Source organism: Trachurus japonicus, chromosome 5, assembly GCF_045865225.1.
Source record: "Trachurus japonicus isolate A0001 chromosome 5, Traja_1.0".
Taxonomy (NCBI): domain Eukaryota; kingdom Metazoa; phylum Chordata; class Actinopteri; order Carangiformes; family Carangidae; genus Trachurus; species Trachurus japonicus.
Window position 1 is genome coordinate 25185068 of NC_140911.1, and position 27411 is coordinate 25212478.

General features: G+C 42.0%; 1 protein-coding gene across 1 annotated transcript; it reads right to left on the minus strand.

Annotated features, from left to right (window-relative positions):
- Positions 1 to 384: 384 nt before the first annotated feature.
- On the minus strand, positions 385 to 26861 carry LOC146987676 (protein SSUH2 homolog). Its single transcript, XM_085776965.1, has 12 exons — positions 26775 to 26861; positions 18251 to 18331; positions 18099 to 18171; positions 17851 to 17980; positions 16834 to 16894; positions 14163 to 14284; positions 13696 to 13758; positions 13492 to 13571; positions 8824 to 8916; positions 7141 to 7246; positions 5657 to 5764; positions 385 to 2566 (listed from the first exon to the last, which is right to left on the minus strand). The coding sequence occupies exons 1-12, from the start codon at positions 26788 to 26790 to the stop codon at positions 2429 to 2431; spliced, it is 1071 nt and encodes a 356-aa protein (XP_085633091.1). The 5' UTR covers positions 26791 to 26861; the 3' UTR covers positions 385 to 2428.
- Positions 26862 to 27411: the final 550 nt, after the last annotated feature.

Below are 27411 nucleotides of genomic sequence, written 5' to 3' on the forward strand. Positions count from 1 at the left end.
GTAAAGTTATATTTCTCTTATCTTCTTTCATGAGCAAACAAGATTCTTTTCCTTTGTATGAGAAATATTTTTCAACCAGTCTGTGTGTTTCTACAGGTTGCTCTGACATGTTACCATACTGTAAGTACATATTCAGTTTAATTACTTAATACCTTGGACTGACATTCAGTAGGTTAAGGCTTGGTCCTACTCAGCACAGGTTCAAATCCAACAGAAACAAAAAGCCTGATAAAATGAGTAAAATAATAAAATAGGCAATGGGTTGGGAGGGAAGGAAGGAAGAGTTGAAGTTGTTTCAAGTAGGATTTAAAGATATTTCCAAACCAAAAATGTTCAAAGTCAATAAAGATAAATGACATACGAAAAAGAGTTTTGATTAAGGACATGAGACAAGTTTTAATTATTTGTCACATTTGTTTGACTACATATATCAGACTTGCGCTGCATACAATGATTTTTCTGTAAACTGAGATGTGGAAGGAGAAGCAGAAGAGAAGGAGTTGATTTTCACAGGTTACAAACAGCCGATTTTCTACAATAACAAGAATATCACTGAGTAGTAATGGGATAACAACATTCAGTTCTTCAGGTTTGTCGTAGCAGTTGATGTTTGTTGGACACAGTTTTGTGTTAAGGCTTTTAGACAACGGATGAATTAGCATCATGTCAATTTCTGATGAAAAATGCTCAAGTCAAGGTAATTCTGCGTCTACAGTATCTGTAGTATATGTGTTAACAGTTACACTAAACTAAAATAAAATAAAAACCCTTCAAATACCCCAAAGGATAAACAATTAGCAACATATGAGGTTATTTATAGATGTACTGAAAACTAGGAATATAGTGGTTATGTCATTTAGCCTCTCCAGGTGAAAGGTAAAAGTTTTAACTAAACTATAAACATGAAAACATGAAAACAAGAAACAGCATCTTTGCAGCTGAGCAACAGCAATTACTATTTTGCAGGGATTTTCAGAATCTTCCAAGTGTCTGGATAAAAAAAAAAACATTTTCAGTATGCACCTATGCACCTGCTTCAAAACTGAGACAGCAGCAGTGATCATGTTTTTTTTCATCCAGGTGGTCATGAGGCAATGCTAAAAATCAGAAAAGCAGTGAGTGTTTTTAAACAACCTTTAGGAGGTTGATATGTTGATAATATGTCATCGAGCTAGGAGGATGTAATATTTACAAACATGCAAATGATTTTCACTTTGACGCCATCTGGCATGATGAGCCTTTGTTCCAGAGGTCAGAAGGTCCTGACCTGTTTGTGGTGAAACCTCTTATCTCTACAGTTTTAACATTAAAGTGATTCCTACCTTTACCTACTGTACAGAGGACAGACAAAAGTAGAAACCAGATATACTTGTTCCTGTTATTTTTCATATACTATATCCCTGTGGAGTATACCTCTTCATACATCATAGTCACATGATATATCATATATTAATCGAAATAATTGTACAGCACCTAATATATAATCAACACTGTCAGATTAAAACATAGTTCATCCATTGTTTTTTGCTAGCACTCATGTTTTGCTTTTTTTTCTATTTCCTTAAAAAGCATTTTGGGCATGAACTAGATTTACATTCAGCACTTGGGACATTAAATGGCACATATTGGCACATGTCTGAAGTAAACTTTTGAGTTAAAGTGTCAGGAAGAAGACCTTTGGTAAATGATCGTCATTAGGGAAATAAAGGACAATGCATGTGTTGACGATATTGGACATTGAAGAGGCGGACTGTACCAGGAGACTTTTCATCCAATATATTTCTGACAAAATCTTAATCGTGGGCATCAACAGTTCAGTTTTCTCAGTCAGGCTGAGAGTGAGAAGTGAGAAGAGAGTTCAAGGAGCACAAGAACAAAAATATTTTTTTTTACATTGATATTGGCAGGGACAGTCTACAATTCAGAATATGCATCGTTATATTACGCTGTTGGAGAGTCACTGTGCATGTGAACATTTAATTAACACAGGTAATTGTAACTGAAATGTGAACAAAATATCAGGAAGAGCTGCTGTTCTGTTTTTTTTATTTTGAAGCCCACAAGTCACCTGTTACTCTCCCTTGTCTACTATAGTTTCAGTTTTGCTCTATTGCATCATTGTTGTTGATGCATGAGCAGCACATTATTCCTTACAGATTGCAAAGAAAACTGTGTGTGTGTTATTTGCAATAACTGGACCCATCGAAAATATAAGAGACTAGATTAATCAGTTGAAAATGAGCTCCACACAGCAGCTCAGAGTGGACAATAGTATATAGAAACACCTGCTGGGATTCTTTTAATTGGACTGTTATGGAAAAATCTTCAACATTTGTGTAGTGATTGGATGAAAACTGTCCAGGACAGAGAGAGGTTATTGTGTAAGAGAGGTAATAGTGAGTGTGTGTGTGTGTGTGTGTGTGTGTGTCTACAGGATAACACAGCAGCAGGTTGCTGGGTAGTCAGCACTGACTTGGTGCTCATTGCCATAGACGTAGTAGAGGTGGGTGTTGCCTTTCCACTTATAGTTCACCGTGGTGATGGGGATCAACTCGACCGTCTGCCTCTGAGAGGGAAGGAAGGGAGAGAGGGAGAGAGAGAGAGGGTTACTCTCTTCCTTTCCCAGATCAGTGTCAGTCCTGTGTCTGTGTGTCAACTAAGCAACACGTTTGGATGTGATTGCCTGGGAACAGGGACAAACAGTTAGCGTGACTCTAGCGCACTGACACATGCCCTAGTCCACTACCTAGTGAACTATACAGTATAGTGAACCAGCCATTTTGTGGTGCTGCTCCAATTTTAAACGTTCATACACAAGCTGTGCATTGATCAATCTAGATAGAACATCATGCACTGAAGCATGTCTTGTGAAAGTGGTGTAGAAGAACTCCTCGACACGTCGGGCAAAACCGTGAACTAAGCATGCAATACTCCTCAGACGACTTGACTGTGCAGCAGCTCATACAGACGTGGACAAAATTGTTGGTACCCTTCTGTTAAAGAAAGAAAAACACACAATTGCCACTGAAATAACTTGAAACTGACAAAAGTAATAATACATAAAAAAGTCAAAATTAACCAACAAAAATCAGACACTGCTTTTGAATTATGGTTCAACAGAATTGTTAAAAAAAAAAAAAAAAGTGAAAAGGCGATTTCTGTAGCTCTCAGTGAGACTCCTGCACCTGTCGACAGGTATTTCGGCCGACTCCTCGTGAGCAAACTGCTCCAGCTGTCTCAGGTTTGAAGGTTATCCTTCTCCAGACTGCATGTTCCAGCTCCTTCCACAGATGTTCAGTAGAATTTAGATCAGGGCAAGTAGAAGAAGGACACTTCAGAATAGTCCAGTGTTTTGTTCTTAGCCATTCGTGGGTGTTTTTAGCTGCTGTGTGTTTGGGGTCATTACCCTGTTGGACGACCCCTGACCTGATCCATGTTTCATGTTTCATGGTGTGACTTGCTAGCCTCGTAAACCAGCCTCTCCCGGAAATGCATTTCATTTCATTTCTGAGGGAGAGTCTGGCCTCATCCCCGCTGTAAGCGTTTGGCCTGAAACCCTCAGAAGGCCGAGCCAATCAGCGTTGCCGCTGTGATTGACACAGCACGTTGGCCAATCAGGGACCGACTGGTGCAAAGCCCCGTCACTACACCAACTTGCTGATTGGCTGAATGGGGTTGTCTGTCAACGCTACTACTCCCGCCCAGCTCCCGCCCACCCCAAACACTTACAGGGGGAATGAGGCCAGACTCTCTGAGAAATGAAATGAAATGCATTTCTGGGAGAGGCTTGTTTACGAGGCTAGTGACTTGCCAGAAAGCTTCAGTTTTGGATCAAAAAGCTCCAGTTTTGTCTCATCTGTCTACAAAGCTTCTGGGAGAATGTCCTTTGGTCCGTTACTTTTGTCAGTTTCAAGTTATTTCAGTGACAATTGTGGGGTTTTCTTTCCTCAACAGAAAGGTATGGAAAAATTAGTCGACGTCTGTATTATCCTCTGAATAAGGAGCAGCATTTTAACATCATAATTAAAAAAAAAAAACACTCATATAGTGAAGTTACTTGTTAGTAACATCTTTCTTTTTTGCACGTGCGCTATAACAGCAATATTGTTGCTTTTGAAAAATCTATATAATATTATATGAATATTGTCAATATTTTAAGACATGACAATCTGTATTTTATCATCTGTGAGGGAAAATTCACCACTTAAAGGACAATTCCAGGCGAATTCAACTCAGGGGTGTATTTTCCTAACATTTTAGGTCTAAAAGAAGCAATCTGAAGATTTTCAGTTTAATGTCTCCTGTTTTGCGGTGGTTGTGTCTGTCCCCGCATCGCCACGGCAGCGATGAATGGGAGCGGATGCAAGTTCCGCTGCTTAGGCTGTTTACATCCCTCAAAGCCACAATTTTTTTCCACAGACAGCGTCAGATGGCTACTCAAACATGCACCCAGAAGTTTATTTACTTCAAGCAAGCCGACCTGTTTGTAAAGACCCAGGTTGCCGTGCGCGGTGTATTCAGGTGCAGTGGGAGCTTCCGTTTGTGTCATAAACACAGGAACATCAACTCTTGACTTGCTTCAAGTGTACATTTATTTCCACAGACAGTGTCAGGTGGCTACTCAAACATGCGGCAAGAAGTTTTTTTTAACTTCAAGCAAGTCAAGAGTTGATATCCCTGTGTTTATGACACAAACGGTAGCTCCGACTGCACCTGAACACACCGAGCACATCAACTGGGTCTCGCGCGAGAATTAGATTTAGTTTTACAAACATGTCGGCTTGCTTGAAGTAAATAAACTTCTGGGTGCATGTTTGAGTAGCCATCTGACGCTGTCTGTGGAAAAGAATTGCGGCTTTGAGGGATGTAAACAGCCTAAGCAGCGGAACTTGCATCCACTCCCATTCATCGTTGCCGTGGCGATGCGGGGACAGACACAACTAGCGCAAAACAGGAGCAATTAAACTGAAAATCTTCAGATTCCTTCTTTTAGACCTAAAATGATAGGAAAATACACCCCCGAGTTGAATTCGCCTGGAATTATCCTTTAAAGGGACAACGAGGAGTTTCTAATCGGTTATAAAAAAGTCTCACGTTAATGTGGATGAATCTCCGCTACCCACACTTGTTAATGGGCCCATTTTCGATAAATATATCGATCTGTCTCTATCGTTATTTTGTTACTATTAGTGGTGGCGGAGATGCTGGTCGAGCCGACCAGCGTTTCTTTACTTTCAGTTTCGCAACGAGTCATGAGAATAACGTAGCTGAATCGCCGTTTATGGTCGGAACTACGACGGTATGTGAACCTCTTTGAACCTCTGACTTTAATTATTGATGAGTGAAAACATGAGTCCGTCTTGCGCCGGTCAAAAGAATTTTACGGTGTGCGCGGAGGCTCATAAATGTAGTGTGAAAACGCTTCGCTTTTCCAAAACTCCTCGTTGTCCCTTTAAAACAACACAAAACTGACAGAGTAAAAAAAAGTGAAGAGAGTGCAGTTTTCTATTTGCTGCACTGTGTGTTTACTGACATACAGTAAAAACTTTTTTGACAGTATCCTTGTTTTACTTTTAATGCCTAAAACATTTGCACAGTGCTGTATATGGGCTTTTAAGACATATAACTATTTGTGAGAGTTGTCTGCTGGACCTACCTGCTGAAGGATCTTGGAGTTCTGGGCGTACTTGGTTTGGTGGTCCTTGATCAGACGCTCAGAGGCCTCAGCCATGGCTTGGTTTGGGAACCCGATCAGTGGGTAGAGCTGAGTGAGACAGACAGAGTGACACAGTGCTGACAGAACCACACATAGCTATACTCAGCAACATCCTTTAAGAACCCCATTTAATCTCAGTCTGGACTGTGAAGGGTTGAGGTCAGAATAGGTTCAGGTTTATAGTTTAGGGCAGGGGTATTCAATTAAAATTCATTGAGGTCCAGTTACTAAACTTTCATCCAAGTGAAAGGTCCGAACCTTATAAAGTCCAAATGGTGTCTTATATATAAGCTATAGCCTACCCCTATGTCAAATAAATAAAATCAACGAAGTGCATTTTCATATCTATTGTCAATTTTCAACACAGGAAACATTTAACATAGTGCACTTGTATAGTAAACAACTAGCTTTAAATTATTTTATTTTTTTTACCATGAATAAAAGTAGCCCCCAGGCAAATTAATTTAAGGCCTGTTATTTCAATTAAAGAGAACAAAACAGAATAAATAAGGGGGTTTCCCTGTTTGTTTGTTTGTTTGTTTGTTTGTTTGTTTGTTTGTTTGTTTGTTTGGTGCTTTTTTTTTCTTTCTTTTTTTGAGGCCAAGGTGTCAAAAGCATCTTGATAGCTGCACTGTCATTGCATTGTCCCCTTCTATTAAATATGGAGGGAGGCTGAAAATCACAGGATATGTCTGTTCTGTTCTGGTCAGTAGTCCTGAAATAGGTGTTTCTCTTCTACAACACACATTCTACATGTCTGAAGCGACGTCTTCCCGCATACGGGCTTCCTTCTCCTTTCAAACGGGGCAGAGCTCCACGTGAAAAAGTTTACAGACCGAGGGAGAACCGGGGGTCTGACACAACACCGGCGGAGAAACAGGAAACAAGCACGTGCACCGAATACGCACCACTACGGCGTCGCTCTCGGTTGTGAGCGCACATGAAAGTAATGGGCTTGTGCGCGCAACAAGAGACCCATCTGAACGGCCCGCACGCGCGCGCACGCACACACACACGCCTAACCAAGGCGGCGACGGCGGCCACAAACGCCCGGTGGCTCGCCTTTGACTTCAGCATCAACTTTTTTTAAATTTTGGAGCAAGACATGCTGTCATCACTCCGTCTCCTTTCTCTTTCCCTCTCTGACGCGCTGGTCGCGCAGGGTAAACAAACGATCTGATTGGCTCAATTGAGTGAAGCTGCAGTATTGACTGGAGCCCGCTGTCCCGTCGGAAAAAAATGCTCCAGGAAAATGTTAACTTATTAGAGATTGGTCTCGGGTCCGGATCAAACCATCACTCGGTCCGGGTCCGGACCGAGGTCCGCCATTTGATGATGCCTGGTTTAGGGTAAGTGGGCAGGAAGATGCATTAAGTAATCAAGTGTGTGTGAGTGTGTTTGTGTGTTTTAGTGTGTATACGTACCATGTACTGGTTGTACTTGTACAGTTCCTTTCCACTCACAGAACGAAGATCATCAACCCTCAGACCAGAGTTCTGCTGCACCACATGGTCCTCCACATTGTTAGTCCTAAACACAGATACACAATATATGATACATACGGTATGTCCAAATGTGCTGCTTCTCCTTACTATTTTCAATTTCATATTCAGCACTTTGCCATTGATTCTCAATGTAACATATTATTTTAAATAATAATTAAAACAAATGGTGCAGCCAGAACATGTGATCTATCTCTATCTGGCAAATGCTTCCTAATATAAGCCACAGGAGCATCATGGTCCATCAAGATGGTCTTATAGACTTTTAGGTTGTTGTTATGGTATTGAACTTTTATCAATTGACTGAAGGCAATACACTACTATAATACACTTACTTAAACCCTATTCTAAGAGCGACTGGCCACCTTGTCCAGGTTATTTTCCAGAGTACTTGACAGGGTAAGCAATAATTCACAAACAATAGATATTTTAATATCAGTATGGAGGAAAAACAGCACATTGTTGTTCTCTGTGAAGTCCATGGATAACACCACGCACACAAGATACCATATATACACATAATGAATTTTATGCAATTTAAAAAAAAACTGTATGCAGTGTGTATTTGTATCAATATGAATTCAGATAATGCAATTTTAATTTCATACCACCAGAGGGAACCAAATTATCATCAATAACAACACTGAACCTGACTGAAGAGGGTAAGCATGGTTCAGTGTATGCAGCTTTAGGCCCACTAGGTCAGATCTGTGATCAGATGAATCAATTGTAGAAACATCCTCACAATCCACCCTACAGTAGCATCTTAAACAACTATTCATTACCAGTGAAGCTTTTTGGTGTCATCTTCAAGGACTCATAGGGACCACCTCAACTACTGCCATTATCCTGTCCAATTATCCCCTCACAGACCATTACAAACTCTTCAAGGATCCAAGAAACCTCATAAAAGATGAAGGTAACACTCTCAGTGTTCTCTGGAATCAAAACAATACCTGTTAACTCCCCCAGCACCTATGAAACCATCATTGCTGATGTTCACTTCCATTATTCAGGTGAGAACTAAGAAGTTTCAGAGGAAGGGAAAGAACAACAGTCACAGCCATATACCACACTACCTCTCAGTTACAGTTCAGTTCCCCTGAATTGTGAGTGACTACTTCATGATCAGTTACGCACACCAGACCTTGTAAAATAGTCATACATCCATCAAATACGTAAAGATTGAGAATATATTAAAAAGTCCTGAACTTCTTTAAAAACCTCTTCTCAAGGGCCCTTAGAAACCCCTCAGGACCCAGAAAGATTCTTGATGATCCTGTGACCACCTGTCCATGGAGAACCACTGACATTTCTCTATGGCCCTTAGTTGTTATTCAATTACCATGACACCTGGAACGTCTGACAGCCCCTAGGAGCTGTGCAAGGCCATATGCAAACCTCTCAGCAAATCTGCTCAAGGACCATTGCAACCTCTCCAAACACCCCTGGAACCTCCTCAACATTTTCAAGGTCTCTGAGTCTCCCCCCCATTGACCTTTGAAGCCCCTCAAAGATCCATGTCAACTTTTTGAGGACCACTGGAAACCCCCTAGAACCCCAGGAACCTCATTTAACACCCACAGTTGCGATTCCTGTACCTACCACTCCACTTTGAGCTGGATGAATGTCAGCAGCTGACGTTTTCCATCGCAGGTTTGACACTGCTTTGTTCCATGAGAATTACACTCGGTGCACCTACACACGCACACAGACACAGAAACACAGAGACACACACACAGGTCAGAGAGATGACATGTTGTCAGACCTCAGATTTTCCTTTTGTTATCGATCACATTGAGTGACCTAATCCTTTAAAGCAGTACTAAAGAACTTTCAGTTTTGGTTGAGTTTGGCGGCGCCAGTGGCCCAAAGCGGTAGTGTTTTGCCTGAAGGAAGACTCCATTTCCCAAGAGCACTAGCGCGTAGCGCCGTAAACATCCTGATCTCCCGGTGCATGGAAATTAACAGAAGACGTCCAAACTACGTTTCTGTTACCAGCGGATCATTTCACAGTATACACACATGCACAATCCGATGGAAAGGTGCCGCATTGCCCACCATGCTCCTCAAAGTTGCTTAGTGCCAGTGAAGGCGATACAGACCCCCTCAGGCCATGACAGAGGTGTCATTCAACCTGTTGTAAGTCGATGTACCATCACAAAAGTTCTGAAAATATTATATGAAGGTTGAAAAGTTCCTTAGTGTTGGTTTAAAGCAGAAGTAAGCAGGATGTTTGTGTTAATATAAGTCTTAAATAGTTCTATCTTCCGACAGCAATCACTTATATAGAGTGTTTGGTCTGAAACACGGGTCTGTCAGTCACTCTGCTCTGCTGTAAGCCGAGGAGAAAACTTTCCTTGTATCCTACAACCTTTATCCAATGAGGAGAGAGAACGGCAAAAAGGGGCGGTCCTCTCTGTGTGTGCAGCCAAGGGATGCGCGTGAATGTGGTGACATAGGGACGAGGGCGGGGACTGCTAACTCCATCTGCTGACAGGAAGTTAGCCAAAACCACTGGATTGCTTACTTCTGCTTTAAAGGACAATTCCAGGCGAATTCAACTCAGGGGTGTATTTTCATATCATTTTAGGTCTAAAAGAATGGATCTGAAGATTTTCAGTTTAATCGCTCCTGTTTTGCGGTAGTTGCGTCTGTCCCCGCATCGCTACGGCAGCAATGAATGGGAGTGGATGTAAGTTCCGCTGTTTAGGCTGTTTCCAGCCCTCAAAGCCGCAATTTTTTTCCACAGACAGCATCAGATGGCTACTCAAACATGCACCGAGAAGTTTATTTACTTCAAGCAAGCTGACATGTTTGTAAAAGTCGATCTAATTCAAAGTCTCCCGGAGTCTCGCGCGAGCCCGAAGTTGCAGTGCTGGTGTATTCAGGCGCAGTAGGAGCTACCGCTTGTGTCATAAACACAGGAATATCAACTCTTTACTTGCTTGAAGTGTACATTTTTTTCCACAGACAGCGTCAGATGGCTACTCAAAGATGCGCCGAGAAGTTTTTTTTACTTGAAGCAAGTAAAGAGTTGATATTCCTGTGTTTATGACACAAACGGTAGCTTTTCCCACTGCACCTGAACACACCGAGCACGGCAACTGGGTCTCGCGCGAGACTCCGGGAGACTTTGAATTCAGTGATGGGCAAATTACTTTGAAAAAGTAACTAATTACAATTACAAATTACTTCTTAAAAAAGTAATTGAGTTAGTAACTCAATTACTCTATTATAAAAGTAACTAATTACTAGGAAAAGTAATTTTTGCGTTACTAAAACAAAGTAATATGTCAAAGAATTCGGCTTTTTAGAAGCATGTTTCACACGCCAGTTTCATAGAGTAGAACAGCATAGAGAGATAATTAACCTTAAACAAATATCCTTTGCCATGGGGGGGGATATGAACTTCAATAATTCAATTTATTGCTCATCAACATAATATTTATTGAAACTGACACATCAGCAACTGGCATAACAATCCCTTTCAGACCTGATATCAAATGTAGCTACAGTAGAAATGTCTACTAAATCCTGACTGTTTTCTAAACACATACAGTATGGTTCTAAGTCAGTGGTGCTCAATCTTTTCACCTGGCTGTCAAGGACCCCAAAAGGTATTTAGTCTCTGACCCACATCTGAAAATATTATGTTTCAGTGCAAACAGTGCAAATTAAAGAAGAAACAAAAAGGCTTACATGTTCAGACAACTGTCTTCTATACATACAGTGAGTAGCCTACTTCAAGTACTTTCTTTGCACAAAACTAAACAGTTAAACAACATAAAGTGATTTAAACGCCGACTTTCCCACTTTATCCTCCTCTTCTGTACTCGCCATTTCTTCTCTGTCTATCACTTTGGTTTTACCGGTCGAAAGTTGTGTGTGTGCGCCGCACAGAAGCTACGTCGGTTTGTGTGTAAAATAAACTCCTACAAGGATTCGTCAATGATGTCACGCAGCTATACATCGTCAAGTCAGTTACTTCCTTGTTCCATATCCGCAAAACATGACCTGTCTTATCCTTGGTATTTATCGAAACCGTGTTGTACTAGTGTGCTCTCTACTCTGCAGCCCGCTTATGAAGTGAGGAGGAGGAAAGGAAGAAAAGAAAAAACAATAGCCTAGAACAGGGGTATTCAATTAAAATTCATTGAGGTCCAGTTACTAAACTTTCATCCAAGTGAAAGGTCCGAACCTTATAAAGTCCAAATGGTGTCTTATATATAAGCTATAGCCTACCCCTATGTCAAATAAATAAAATCAACGAAGTGCATTTTCATATCTATTGTCAATTTTCAACACAGGAAACATTTAACATAGTGCACTTGTATAGTAAACAACTAGCTTTAAATTATTTTATTTTTTTTACCATGAATAAAAGTAGCCCCCAGGCAAATTAATTTAAGGCCTGTTATTTCAATTAAAGAGAACAAAACAGAATAAATAAGGGGGTTTCCCTGTTTGTTTGTTTGTTTGTTTGTTTGTTTGTTTGTTTGTTTGTTTGTTTGTTTGTTTGTTTGTTTGGTGCTTTTTTTTTCTTTCTTTTTTTGAGGCCAAGGTGTCAAAAGCATCTTGATAGCTGCACTGTCATTGCATTGTCCCCTTCTATTAAATATGGAGGGAGGCTGAAAATCACAGGATATGTCTGTTCTGTTCTGGTCAGTAGTCCTGAAATAGGTGTTTCTCTTCTACAACACACATTCTACATGTCTGAAGCGACGTCTTCCCGCATACGGGCTTCCTTCTCCTTTCAAACGGGGCAGAGCTCCACGTGAAAAAGTTTACAGACCGAGGGAGAACCGGGGGTCTGACACAACACCGGCGGAGAAACAGGAAACAAGCACGTGCACCGAATACGCACCACTACGGCGTCGCTCTCGGTTGTGAGCGCACATGAAAGTAATGGGCTTGTGCGCGCAACAAGAGACCCATCTGAACGGCCCGCACGCGCGCGCACGCACACACACACGCCTAACCAAGGCGGCGACGGCGGCCACAAACGCCCGGTGGCTCGCCTTTGACTTCAGCATCAACTTTTTTTAAATTTTGGAGCAAGACATGCTGCCATCACTCCGTCTCCTTTCTCTTTCCCTCTCTGACGCGCTGGTCGCGCAGGGTAAACAAACGATCTGATTGGCTCAATTGAGTGAAGCTGCAGTATTGACTGGAGCCCGCTGTCCCGTCGGAAAAAAATGCTCCAGGAAAATGTTAACTTATTAGAGATTGGTCTCGGGTCCGGATCAAACCATCACTCGGTCCGGGTCCGGACCGAGGTCCGCCATTTGATGATGCCTGGCCTAGAACTCATGCTGGCTGCAGGCTTTTTTTTTTTTTTTTTTTACCACGATCGCGCTGGGGCCCCGATTTTAGTAACGGCAACACAAGTCATGTTAGTAACGGAAACGGCGTTAGTAACGCTGGATAAAGTAATTAATTAGATTACAAATTACAGAGGAATGTAACGGCGTTACGTAATCGCGTTTATTCTAACGGCGTTAGTCTCAACACTGTTTGAATTAGATCTAGTTTTACAAACATGTCGGCTTGCTTGAAGTAAATAAACTTCTCGGTGCATGTTTGAGTAGCCATCTGACGCTATCTGTGGAAAAAAATTGCGGCTTTGAGGGCTGTAAACTAGCCTGATGCATCAGCCGCTTATTTCATTACATTTCAAAAAGCGTCTGAACCTGAGCCATAGGGATTCGTTTGCTTCCGGGAGGCGGTTGCTTACATTTGCTTCAACTAATCGCTGCTGCTTGGTGGTCATGTGTGCTATACACCGGTTAAGCTCATAGGTTAATCTTGAGCGCTTGAGTTCAACGTCATCGCCTTCACTTACCCGTCTGTTCGCTGATTGGTCCGTCCGCTCTGGCGGACGGAGCAAACCGAAACGCATTGCTAGTGTCCTGACTACATTGTTGAGGCAAATGAAATTTGCCGGAACCAGTAGGCGGCGCTAGCCTGGCTAGCTGTAAACAGCCTAAACAGCGGAACTTACATCCACTCCCATTCATTGCTGCCGTGGCGATGTGGGGACAGACGCAACTACCGCAAAACAGGAGCGATTAAACTTAAAATCTTCAGATTCATTCTTTTAGACCTAAAATGATAGGAAAATACACCCCAGAGTTGAATTCGCCTGGAATTGTCCTTTAAGTTTCCTCATATTTGGTATTGTAAAAGTACAACATTTCATATGAGACTAGTTTTCCTAATTTAAGGTCAAGTTTTTTTTAAGGCAATACACAATTTGCCTTTTCACTGTACCTGTCTCTGCCAGTACCCTCACACCGATGGCAGTTCTCATCCATCTTTGTCCCAGAGCCATTACACACCCAGCACGGTTTCTACACACACACACACACACACACACACTTTAATGTTGCTTTGGTATCATTGTGGAAATAAAAAGTTATTATCTAGATCACTATTACATCAATTAATTAACCAACTGATGGCCAATCTACTTACATATCCATTTCCATTGCACTCTTCACATGGAGCCGTCCCTGAGCTGTGGCAGGTGTGGCAGTCCTACACACACACACACAATGTTAATGTCACTAGTTCAGGTCAATAGTTGAACTACTGCATTAGCAGCTCACTCAGTCAGAATCCCTGGAAACCTTAGCAAGAACTTCTAGAACTTGTGGAACCCTTTAAGGACCAATGATAGCCTCTCAAGGCCCTGTGGATCCCCCTCAAGGGGCATTTGAACTTCCTCAGAGACTTCTGGAACTTTCTACGGGACTTCTTTAAAGTTCTCAAGGCCCCCCATGATAATTCAGACTCTACAACAAATTTACCCCAGCAAGATCATCCTACTCTCTGACTGGCTTTAAGTCAACAACTAAGAACTCTGTTTTAAATTCAAATTCAAGGTAAATTAACAATAGATAACTCTAGAAACAAGTCTCTAACAGACAGTTAACAATCACCTTGATGGATGAGGTGAAGGGCACCCGGATCTCCTGTTTGTGATCGGTAAAGAGGTTGGGGGGCGTGGCCTGGACTTCCCAGGGTCGAGGGGCAGTCTGGGTGTAGAAGTCAGCTGGCTCACCTGTCAGTTACACAAGACAGAAACATTTTACCCACCTGTCAATCAAGAACGCAATCAAAATAGACCTGAAAGCTGTTGTTACCGTGATTTCACAGCGGTGTCATTGTGACATCATGGTCTAGTGTTGTCAGGCGTTGAAATGCGTGCTTGGTGTTTAACAGGTGGAGGTTTGGGGTCTAATAAGAGACACTATCAAACTGCATTATGGGAAATGTAGGATGTGGCATTATTTGCGTTTGATCTATTTGATTAGAGTAGAGAGTAGAGATATATGAGTAATAGGGCTGCAACAAGTAGCATATTTTACTATCCGAATGTTCGGGGTCACTATCCGAGTAGTACTCGAGTATTTGTCGACGGGGGCGGGCGTGTAGATGGAGCGGAACACGGAGGGACGAGCGGCATGTGGGGGGAGAGCGGAGCAGCGGAAGAGAACGGTCCTGATCACTTACAATTAATAGTAATTGAGAGAGGAAACTGCCTGCCGCGTAAATCGGACAGTTAAGTAATACAATTCTTTTCATCATAAAATACTATTTATTTTAATAAAACAGCTGAAACGGTTGTCCATACAGTATGATATTTTTCCTCATAGATATCCTCAAATAACTCGCAATTAAAAGAGCAAAAAAAAAGCGAGCCACGACAGTACGCTCCAGCGCCCGAGCTGTGAGCGGGCGGGCGCTGGAGGGGGGGCGAGTATCCGAGTCGGTGAAATGGCACTCGGATGCCACCCAAGCCGAGCGAGTAATCGAGTACTCGTATATCGGCTACAGCCCTAATGAGTAACCATTACTATATTACTGCTTTTCATTATAAAGCAGTGAATCAAGTTCCAACAAATTTACAGTAGCCATGTCCCTTGGAACATACTTGATTTAAATGCAGTAATCTGTCAAACTATTTAGTTACGTCAGACACATTACTTACTTTACTTAAATTGCTAATAATATAAACGAAAGTTCAGACTTGGTTAAAGACCTTTAAACATTATGCAAAACTTGAATCAAATCAAAAATCAGCATACCATTCTCTAACACTGTTTTGCTACAATCGCTAAACTTTTATTTTGTAGGATTTTACTTTGAAACAGGAAATGCATGTAACAGGTTCATCTTATGGCCTTTGATGGCATCCTTGGTATATTTATTTGTTTTATTGTTATTAATGATCGTAGATTATTCTTTTTGTGACAATGTTTAGTTTGAGAAGTTTATTCAGGAAGTCTATCGAGTCATTGACTACTCCACCCACCATGGCTGTTGCTAAAATTCATATAAGGGAATAAAAGTGAATAAATAGTTGATTATACGTTAAAATATGTTAAAATACAATGGTTTACAGGTAAATAAGTAATAAATACATGGAAAGTAGCAGTTAAAAACAAGCACTTTAGTTCATTAAGAATCAGTATATTTACATTGTGTGTGTGTATGTAGCCGACGTCATATCTGGCCCTCTGCGTTGTGTTTCTCACAGCCTGCCCTAGGTGGGGTTCGATCCCACAACCTCCCACACCGGAGGCGACGATGCTAACCTCTTTGCCAAGAGGTTGACAAACACTTGGCGGGTTGGTTAGCAGGTCTTTTATGGGTGGAATGAGTGCACATCCGCTACACTCAACCCCGCTGAACTCACTCCACCCAGGGCATCCGAGTCACGGCACCACTGTAGCCCACGTCATATCTGGCCCTCTGCGTTGTGTTTCTCACGGCCTGCCCTAGGTGGGGTTCAATCCCACAACCTCCTGCACCGGAGGCGACGATGCTAACCTCTTCGCCAAGAGGTTGACAACCCCTTGGCGGGTTGGTTAGCACGTCTTTTATGGGTGGAGTGAGTGCACATCCGCTACATGTATTCATTATGCCTTTTGTGTGTTTCGGTTTTACTCTTTCTTGTGTCAATAAACCTGTGGACAATGGACAACTGTCTTCAGAGTCATGATGTCAGAAAGGAGTTTGTCTAACTGCCAAAGGGCAGCATAGTAAAACAACAGCTTTCTAGCGGGCAAGATGATGCAGCAAGCTAACAGATGCTACTAACAACGTCATCACACGCAGCCAGTGGATGACCATCACAGCAGCGTCTAAACAGAGGTATGTCAGATAACGCCATGTCCGAGAAAACAACTTCATTAAAGACGCGGTCTCATGCTAGTGCTACATGTTCTGCTACGCACTCAAGTGTGTCATCAACGGGGTCCGCGGCAGCCAAGGCAAGAGCAAGTGTGTGTGTGTGTGTGTGTGTGTGTGTAAGCATAGAGGAAGCAATTTAATTTGTGATCATTATGCCTTTTGTGTGTTTCAGTTTTACTCTTTCTTGTGTCAATAAACCTGTGGACAGTGGACAACTGTCTTCAGAGTCATGATGTCAGGAAGGAGTTTGTCTAACTGCCAAAGGGCATCACATCATATACTGAGGGCAGCATAAACACCACCATCCTCGCTAGGTATACAGCAGGTAAAGAGATTAAACAACGATGTGTGTGTGTGTGTGTGTGTGTGTGTGTGTGTGTGTGTGTGTGTGTGTGTGTGTGTGTGTGTGTGTACCTTCATAGGGTTTGTGGGCCCATTCAGTTGACCTGGACTCTGTGAATGTCTCCAGTCGATACTACAGAACAGATCCAAATTAAGTAATTATCAGAATGAATTAATACATTCATGTTGATGATTCGGTTTAGATCTTGTTGGTATGCTATGAGCTAAGAGAAGATTCATTTTAAGCATTGAGTTTTGGTCATGTGTCATGTGAAAGTCTCTGAGGTCACATGACAGTCATGTGAGAGACATGAGTAGTAATTAAAGTGTTTATAAACTAGTGAGAAAATATCAGACTCTGATCAAAGATTTCTCTCTGTCCTGTCTTTTATATGCACAGCGAGAACAAGCAGTTGCATCCCATTTCCACCTGGTAACATGTACCTGGACCAGGAAGAACTCATGTTAATCCAGTTGTAAATGCAGCAGAATGTAATCTGATCATCTAGTCCACATCTGGAAGTCAACGCAACTAGCCAAGATCTCAAAAAGCCACAGGTTGCAGATAACCTGTTCTTTCCTTGTGAAAACCTCATTTAAAGGGATACTTCACCCAAAATCGATAATTCACCAATTTTCTACTCACCAAAAACATTTGTGCAACATTAGGGCCTTGTTGATAAATGTCAGTAGTAGTTCCTAATATCTTTTACACTAACACTCTTTGGGAACATCACAGTGAGGTTAGATAGGCTACATCACATGTTTGTACTCTTTGGCCTTGTGCATGAATAGTGCAGCTGTTTGGAGTATTTTAGGAACTGTATGCACTGACTGCTTCATTATATAATTAGTTGCTGCTATAGAAGGCATTGATTAAAGCCTGGCATGCTGTGCAATAAGTGACAGTGAGATATCACATTCAGACACAGATCACAGGATGATCTCAGATGGATATGAAGCAAACTGCCAGTTCTTCAGTACGTAAAACAGACTGTAGAATGAAGTGTACTAAATCATCTGATGGTACAGACAGAACCATGGCAGGAGTGGTGTTCAATAACAAAAGAAGTGTGAACATCAGATCACCCTAAAGGTGTTGGATGGCTCCATGCTGGTGATGACACCATCCTCAGCCGGTGATGAACTGTAGCAGCAGTGAGATGACGCAAAGTTCTTGAAGGCCTCACGTGCCACATCCTCTGTGAGTGATGGGATGCTGCAGCAAGCACACACACACATACAACATGAGCAACATGAGCATCCCACTGGATGCAACTGACCGGTAGCTACAGGTGGATGAGCAGCTCAGTGAAGCAGGTGCAGTCAGGTCTTACCTCCAGTCGGGCATAGGGGCAGGTTCTGGAGGAGCTAGAGGCTCCACAGGCATGGGAGGGGGCAAAAAACCACCTGCAGAAACAGCAACACCTTTCAGCAGCGACAACAATATGACTGCTCTGTGAAGACTTGTGGTTTGGACGTCACTTACCTCCTCCTACCACTGTGCCTTCATACCCAGGCACATTGTTGAACATGTTGGCCGGGGGAGCAGAGGGAGGGGGATACACAGCTACATAAAAAACAAAAGGAAAAATAGATGTTAGACCAGTCACCAGACCATCAAGTCAGTGAGAATGGAAAATAATCCTGTTAATTTCACTCATTATCTACTCACAGTCATGTCGACTAAGGGCTGGGAGAAGTTTCACAGTCCTCCGTGCCTTCTCTGAGTTACAGGGGGTCTCGGCGTAGCAGTGCATGTCCATATAACGGTTGCAAATGGATACCAACTGTCTTCGTAACAAAAAGACACACCAAAAAACATCCAAATACCTCCATGCTGCTCGTATGTAATGTCTCTCTTGTATTGAAGCCCCGAAATGCGAAATTGTCCCGAAAAAAATTAAATAAGTCAATATTTCAAGCTTGTTTTGTAGCGGAAGCTCCTCTTCCAGGGTCGAACCAGGGTCTGTCCTCTTCCCGGTTCGTCCAAATTTGACAAACCGGGAAGAGGAGCTTCCGCTACAAAACAAGCTTGAAATATTGACTTATTTAATTTTTTTCGGGACAATTTCACATTTCGGGGCTTCAATACAAGAGAGACATTACATACGAGCAGCATGAAGGTATTTGGATGTTTTTTGGTGTGTCTTTTTGTTACGAAGACAGTTGGTATCCATTTGCAACCGTTATATGGACATGCACTGCTACGCCGAGACCCCCTGTAACTCAGAGAAGGCACGGAGGACTCTGAAAGTTCTCCCAGCCCTTAGTCCACATGAGGGTGAGTAGATAATGAGTGATGAAATTTCAATTTTGGGTGAACTATCCCTTTAATGTTAATTTCCAGGTTTAGTAAAACCCAGAGTTACATTTTGTCATTTTAAAAAACAAAACTTGGATATACTGTACGGGAACATTTTTGGTTATTTGCTTCTTAATGTTTTACCAAGAGTTGAAAAAGAAAATTGCTACTACTCTCATGCCTGCAAAGTAAATAAGGAGCTGATTAGGAGGGGTAAAGGTCTGTGGTTTATTCCCCACCCCACCACTGCTATAGTGTATCCTCATCAGCCCGTAAGAAGGTGCATTCAGCTACACAATAGCCAAGAAGTAACTCCTGCGGCTGAAACTGAAGGCAGCATGTAAGTTCCTTTAACGGCCACTAGGGAATCAATTCCCATCGACTCCTGTGTTAAAATTTTCAACTCAACAGCCGAGATAAACCTGTTAACAACCTGGTACAGAAACAGTTTTAGTCTCTATAGCTTTACCTTCATGATGACTGTATGGAGGTGATTTGTTTTATGTAACTCTCTCATTTAAATAAAGTTCTACATAATTGAATCCGTACCTGCTTTGAGTGACAGGTGGGTGGGCAAATGCCTACCACAAACCGGCACATATTTGACAAATTTTTGGAATAGGCAGAAGCTTCAAAACTGCTCCTCAGAAACATACAGGACAAAGGCTATGTTTATCTTCATACAACACAGTTTTTCATGTGTTAATGAGTTTCAGAGATGCTGATTCTCATCAAAACCAAGAAAGAGAAAAAACAACAACAAAGTCCTCAATGTCAAAGTAATTCTTTAAGCAATATTTTTGTGCTTCCTGTTGTAGGGTTATATAGGTGTTTTTCATTTTGTAGTGCGACATATTACTTTTTACTTTTTATACCATTTATATCACATCATTGTTATGTAAACTGCTGTACAATCTGAATTTCCCTCCTAGGGATTAATAGAGTATTTTCTATTTCTATTCTATTCTCTCTCTATATAAAAGGGTTTTCCTGTGTGATGATTTACTTTAACCAAATGGAAGCTATGAAGAATTTGACTCTTTAAGAGAGAGTCTGTAAAATGACACACTCTACTTATGAATTGATAAAATCAGTTTGGCTGATATTGCATGATATCTTCAGAGATGAAGATAAGAGGGGAAGCTGACATTTATCATGGTCTTGCCCTTTCTATGCTGAGATAAAGCAGCTCAGAAACGTATTCATGTGTCTTAAAGTTTTCGTGCAAGCGGCCACGAGTCCCCACCACACCACATCACCCGATACCACCAGTGCGACCCCACAGATATGTTACAAGAAATTAGCACTGCACATGTAAATGCATGCCTTCATGTTTTATTTCATTTCTTCCTCGTGCATTGTTGTTTATGCTACAGTAATTCCTTTGTCTGATGGCAACTGCAATGCATTCCTTTGTGTTGTCGTGCCAAACTGAATTTCCCCTGCGGCTATCAATAAATCCCCCATCTCTTTGCTCTTGAGAAAGATTTCCTCAAATGCTACAATTTCATTTCATCTAATTTCATTACAATGAGGAAGCAGAGGATAGAGCCAACATGCGGAAATCATTTTAACTTGACTAACTCTACTGCTGTAAGTTCCACGGTATTGTGACACTCCTTCCCACAGTTCCCTGCAGCTGTTCCAGTAAGTCAGGGTTTAATGGTGTAAGGTTTATGTGAAACCAGACACATTGCCAGTGAAAAGAGGGAAGCATGGAAGCCCTATTTGCAGAAAACACGAACAGAGACACAGACTTCTGTGTGAGCCCCAACAACATCAAAGACACATTTTATCTAATTAATTTAATCTGATCCAGCCTCACTTCCACAAACAAATCTACATTGTGTAGTGACACTCCCTGGTTAAACAATGCCGAATGTATCCTGATATCAAACCCACATGCTGACGAATACAACTCAGATTACTGCCTTTGTATATTCCTGCGAAACCAGCAAGTGACAGGAAATATTTCTGGTTTCATGATTGACCTCCAGCCATTTGGGTATAAAATGTCATCCCTTCTTCACATTAATGTTATAATTTGTGTAAGAATTTATGAGTGATGGGCAAAAATGTGTTTTGTGAGGTCACAGTGGCCTTTGACCTTTATGCTTAAACCTCTAAATTCTAATCAGTTCAGTTTTGGGTCCGAGTAAAGGGTTGTGTTAAATTTAAAGAGATTCGCTCAAGGTGTTTTGGAGTTATTGAGTTCACAGGAAAAGGACAGACAGACAACCTGAAAACATACCATTAGCTCAGGGTCGTTTGTTACAGTAGATAATCATGATCCAATTACGTTTTGTTGCTATAGGTGACACCTAGTGGCTGTAGTAATTATAACAGGAGCATAGGGAGAAGTGCGGTGAGTGGAAAAACACCAAGATCCAAGTATGGAGGATGTTGGGGTAGATGAATGGGTAGGGATGGGTACTAATACTCGGTACCATAATGGCACTGACGTAAACGGTAGTAACCACACTGAAAAGCAACCCAGATTTCGGTGCTTCATTTCGGGGCCACTGAATTTTTAATTACCCCTTCCCCCCCAGGTCTATAGCTGTGCCGGCGCTACACGTGACGTGACGTCAGTTTTTCACCTGCATGGAAGTGAACCTTCAAAATGCCTAAAGGCCCCCATAGTAGGGTGTATACTGAGAGTGGACCATACAGTACGTGGAGTGAACTGCGCGCGTAATGCCCGCGGTCGTCATAGTCGAGCGTACCACCACACCAATTTCCTACATTTATGGCATGATGTCGAACGAATACTCTGTTCAACTTGCATGTCACATAATGCCTTGAAAATAAAAAGGCACTGTTTTTGGACCACGTGTGTATTTTTTTCCATTCTTTAAGAACTGGTTCGGGCACCGTTTAAGCACAGGCACCTTTTCCAAAATACTAGTTTGGCACTGGTATCGGATAAAACCAATAAAAACCGATACCTATACCCAAAGTTAACCATTCCATTATTGAAGTATGACAACAAAGACTGTTAAACATACTTCATCCAAAATCATGATCTTTCCTAACCTAACCAACAAGATTATGTGAAAAAGAACCTATAGGATTATTTTACCTGAAGGACTTGTTTATGAAAAATGATACCAGTTTTGGTGTAGCAATGTGACATACCTCTCTGTCCTACCCTGGAAACGAAAAGTTTGATCAAAAGAAATTAAATAGAATGAAAAACTTTTACACTTTTTTTTTTGGTCAAGAAACTAATGACTAATTTCCATCAGCCATTACCAGATGTTACCACTTATACCCCAGGCCTCCAGCCTCTCAGAGCATCGTCATTGGTTTCCATGTGTTTCTGTACAATGAGAAAGTCACTTAGCAGACTGTTAAAACCTGGGCTGTGGCATCTATCACAGTGGTAAAAGATTTTTTTTCAAAAGTCACATTTGTGCTTCTGGGACCTTGAAAATCAGTGTGACATCCACAGTTTTGGAATAAAAACATAATGAATGGAATATAAAAACCGATTAAAAATAAAATAAAATAAAGGATGCTTAGCCTGGCATGGGGGTGGGGGGTCAAGTTACACTGCGGTTTTCCCCACTTATTTCTGTAACCAACTACTCTGTTGGATAGCCTGTAATTTTTGGGAGTAACTTTTTTCAAGAATAAGGTATAGCTGTTCTATATTCTTACAATTGCTGTATGTTTCCACTCTGTTATGTGGTGATTTGCCTATTTATTCTCAATTTATACTACTAGCACAGGAAATGTAAGACCATATCTTAATGCTATGCTGACATTAGTAGGCATGTTAGTAGCCTGGTCGCGCCCACACTAGTGACGTCACGCCTCGCAAAAGCGCTGCTGACTGCTAGTCTGGCCAACCGTGCTATAGAGAGCCTAAGCGGAAGCAGGAAGTAACGGTCACCATGGGACCTCAACTCTGAAAAACTCGCCATTCAAATGAACGGGACTGAAAATTTTATTTCGTGATCCGTTTGAATTGTGCCATGAGAAAAAAATATGTCCTCTACCTGTTTAAAACATCACGTTTCATCCCGAGAAATCAGCCGTTTATTGTAAAGCTATTGTAGAATAAAATTCAGAAGAATCTGTAAGCAGAAAGACTACAAGTCGCGTAGGTGACGTCACACACCAATTGCCGCCCTTTCCCGTGTCAGTTGGTGACGTATTTTCTGTGGGACACAGATCTGTAGTCCGTGGAGCGGTCTTTACACAAAATAGCCTACATTCTTCTGTTGCCGTTTTATGATAAACGGCTGATTTCTTGGCATGAAACGTGATGTTTTAAACAGGTAGAGGACATATTTTTTTCTCATGGCGCAATTCAATCGGATCACGAAATAAAATTTTCAGTCTCATTCATTTGAATGGCAAGTTTTTCAGAGTTGAGGTCCCATGGCGCCGTTACTTCCTGCTTCCGCTTAGGCTCTCTATTAACTGGATTTCTGTCTCCCGAATTTTCGGGAACTCCACCCTCTTTTTCGAGAGCCAATCAACGTCGAGCCTCTCCAACGGCTCTGGGTAGAGGCGTGTTCAAGTAATTTTCATTCTCTCGCGTCAGTGTTCAGTTTTCGTCGCATCACATACGTCAGAGGAAAGAGCGGTGTGATTGGTTTAAGCTCCGACACCGCCTATTCTGGCTTCGACCAATAGCAGACTGAGGCATTTGAGGGGGGCGGGTAAACCAGGTTTGAAGGATGCGCTTTGAGAAATGGATTCTCTTAACGTCTTGGCCAGACCCAATGCTGAGTATCAACATTGGAAAGTCGTGCCAACCAGGCTAGCATGTTAGTGCGTGTCTGAGCACCAAGGGGGCAGTTGTCGGTCTGAGAAGTGAAGCTCACTTCCGCGTTCAAAAAACTGCAATCCCCTCGGCTGTCGCTGGGGGCTGGCTCCAGAAGGGAGCAACTCCAATTGAGCCCCATGTTAAAATAGCCGATTTTACAGCTTTAAAAAACATATTTACAGCCTGGTACATTTCATTTTTTTGGTCTCAACCGATAGTTTCTACCCCCGCACACACTCTGAGGGGGGTGAATTTTTTTAAAACTCTACCGTTTTACTGTTATTAGGTTTAAAGTTCTGGCCAATTAGGGCGCAGAACCGTTGAGTGACAGGTCCGGCGACCGCTGCTACGAGGCCAGTGGGCGGGCTCTCGGCCGGCCAACGGCCGCACCGCTCCAAATATGGCAAGTAGAATCCAACATGGCGCGGTTCAAACCCCCGTAGTAGCGGCACAAAACCAGCCCCCCTGTAATCCTCTCAGCAGGCACGCCGATTTTTCCCAGTGGCCACCCGTGGTACTGCAACAAAAAATCCCATGCGGCCCAGAAAGGATTTTTCCCATAGACCGCAATAGTAAAAGAGAAGCCTGTAAAACTGTTCACAGGACACCTCCAGCTGTAACCTCCGTTAATTACTAATCTTTGTATTCTATATTTTTAAGTCATGGACTTTTTATCCGTCAAAAGGTTTTCTAACGGCCAAAAAGCCACAGAAAAGTCTCTTTTCTGGCCGTGACGTCACGGCTGTGTCCGTGCACCAGCAGTGCGCGGTCGTGTGTGTCTCGGGACCGAGGATGCCTGAAACTAATGAGACTCTGTCCGGTGCTAAAATCACTCGGAAAAGTGGAAAACACGGCTCAAAGGTGAGTTTTTGTTTGGTCACATCGAGTTAATTTAACTTTATGATAGTTAATGTCTGTTATTAGTCTCTTGTCAACTCGTATTCTTAAACGTAACGTTTTAATTGATGAGATCGCCTCGTAATGACTGCTTTTACTGACGTGAAACCCGGACTGTTTTACATTACTGCTCCTGTAAAACTCATATTTTTCAGTAATTTTAGCTTGATAAGTCATTTATGCTGTATGTGTTTGTGTGTGTCAACAGTGTCTCATCGCGGCTGATGTTCTACACCTGTTGCTCCGTTCACGTCAATTTATTTTACGGCTTAATTAATGCCACGGTGGTAAAATGTAAACCGAGACTTCTCCAGACTCCCCCATGGTCGGTGTGTGTCGTGTGTGTGTCCTGACGGTGCAGCGGCTCCCCGTCTTCACCGGGGCCGGAGGAAGAACCGTGGACGTCCTCCTCATCCTCCAATCTCCTCCTCACCGTCGTCAGTGTGTGTTTGTTCAGTGTCAGTATGCTAAATGATCACTTAAACTCATCATCATATTATTAAATTGTTCGGAAAAAAACAAACATGCTTGTGACTTTTTTCTGCTTCTACCAAATCCAACATCAACTGTGTCTGAGGCATCGTGTTTAATTAAAATGTCTGGTTCTGTAACAGCTGTATTAGTGGACACTGATATTCTGTGTGTTGTGGAAATATTGTAAGGTTAAACTGTTGAATTACAAAGAGTCTCATCCACCTGAAGGCTTAATGATGATGATGAAACTATGAACACAGCCAGTACAGACAATTATTAAAAGGAAGATGCATTTGCCAAAGAGCTCTAACTCACAGCTGTGGTTGATAAAAACAAAACACGTGTGACTATACTCCACCAACATCCTGTAAATACAACTGGTGAACTGTGCAGCAAGTTAAATATACTATTGAATATAAAAAAAGGTAAGAGTAAAGCCTCATTACATTATTTGAGGTGTTCTGTGGTCATCTCTGTCATGTTTAACAAAAATACAGTTAATTATGATTTATTTTCCATTGTGATTTAAGCTTACAGGTTCGGACTATAACTCGTTTTCAGTGTAACATCGTATATTAATTAACTGTCAAAACGATTTAACGATCATATAAACGACCGTAGTAAACCTACGATCGGCCGTCTTACTTTTTAAATCATTATCTTTGTTTTAAAGTCCGTGTGAGTCCTGTAAAAGTCTTAATACTCATTCCTTAAATCCACAAGTAACTCATACATGAACGCGCAGCGCCAAAACTAGAACGGCGGTTGCTCGTTCTCATTGCCCCAGGGCATGATGGGAGACCGCAGAGCATTATGGGGGGTGACTCAACTGCGCATGCTCTATGGGCCGCATAACGCGGAAGTAAACCCGGAAGTCAGAAACTTTTTCGGCGTATGCGCCAGGCGAGCAACTTTCATTGAAATGAACGGCGGCCATTTTCCGGTCCGGTATCCAGTTAATATAATACATCCATGCACAAAACAGACTCCCCCAACTCCCCCAAACCAATGGGTGACGTCACGGACGCTACGTCCATTCTTTTTACAGTCTATGCTGAGCACCAGACAGTGCTCCTATAGGGACGTACACCCACGTAAAAAACGTCTGGACACACCCCTGCACCTAAGACAATTAAAAACAATGCAATTTTCTAACGAACACTATGAACCGGAAAAGTAAGGTTCGACATTTCTAAAACCTTACAAAAATCCACAATAAGACAAAATAAAATATATTCTTTATTCAAATCACCGCAGTAAAGTCAACAAAACAAGCTTTTAATTTCTCCACTGTCTGCATCAGGTCACATGTAAATTACAGCCTGCTGCACTTACAATAGTGGACCAAATACACCAACTGGGTTTAAACTAAGCCGAGGTGAAACCCTGATCCGTGGTCTTTAATAGCACGCAGTGTCCCTGGGGCTTTGGCGACTTGCGGACTATGTGGTGCGGGTCAGTCCGAGTCCTGTGGTCAGTGAGTCTGGTGAATGACCGCCACCATGTTGGGTTATGTTGTGTGCTATGGTTGTGTGTCGGTGTGTGCTTGGTTCCTACCTGAGCTGTCCATCATGCTGCTTTCAGATCACACTTCGTATGGAGAAGGTTGATAAACCCAGACGACCAGATTCTCAGACCTTCCCGTTAGTTGGACCAGCCCCTTACCCCACCGACTGAGACCTTCAAAATAAAAGTCGGACCAAAAATAAATCCAGTTTTACTACCCAAATGATAAAGATATAATAAGACAGAGGGACACCTTTGTGACCAAGATGCCCCTAATTATATTATCATATAATAATATAATATTCCATATAGCTATATCAAAGAAATACATAAAGCTGGAGCATAGTCTGTTTTAAATCACCTCTCAATATGCTTTTATTGAGACGTGATTATTTTTTGACAAATCTCACCTTTTATTTATTTATTCTATCGGATTTTATTATTTCATGGAGTGCACCCATTTACACAACATTATATGACCCTGTGTCGGACAACCGATGACCCTGCATGAATAAATGTTATATTTTCAAACAATGATAGCGTGCTTTTATATTGAAGGCATTGTTTTACACAGCCCCTGCAGTGTCTCTGGTACTCTGGGTTTGTAGCAGGAATGTCGGCCACGCCCCATCTGGAGTCAATTATAGACCTGGGCAGATAAAATGAGAATTGGAGTACAAAATAACGA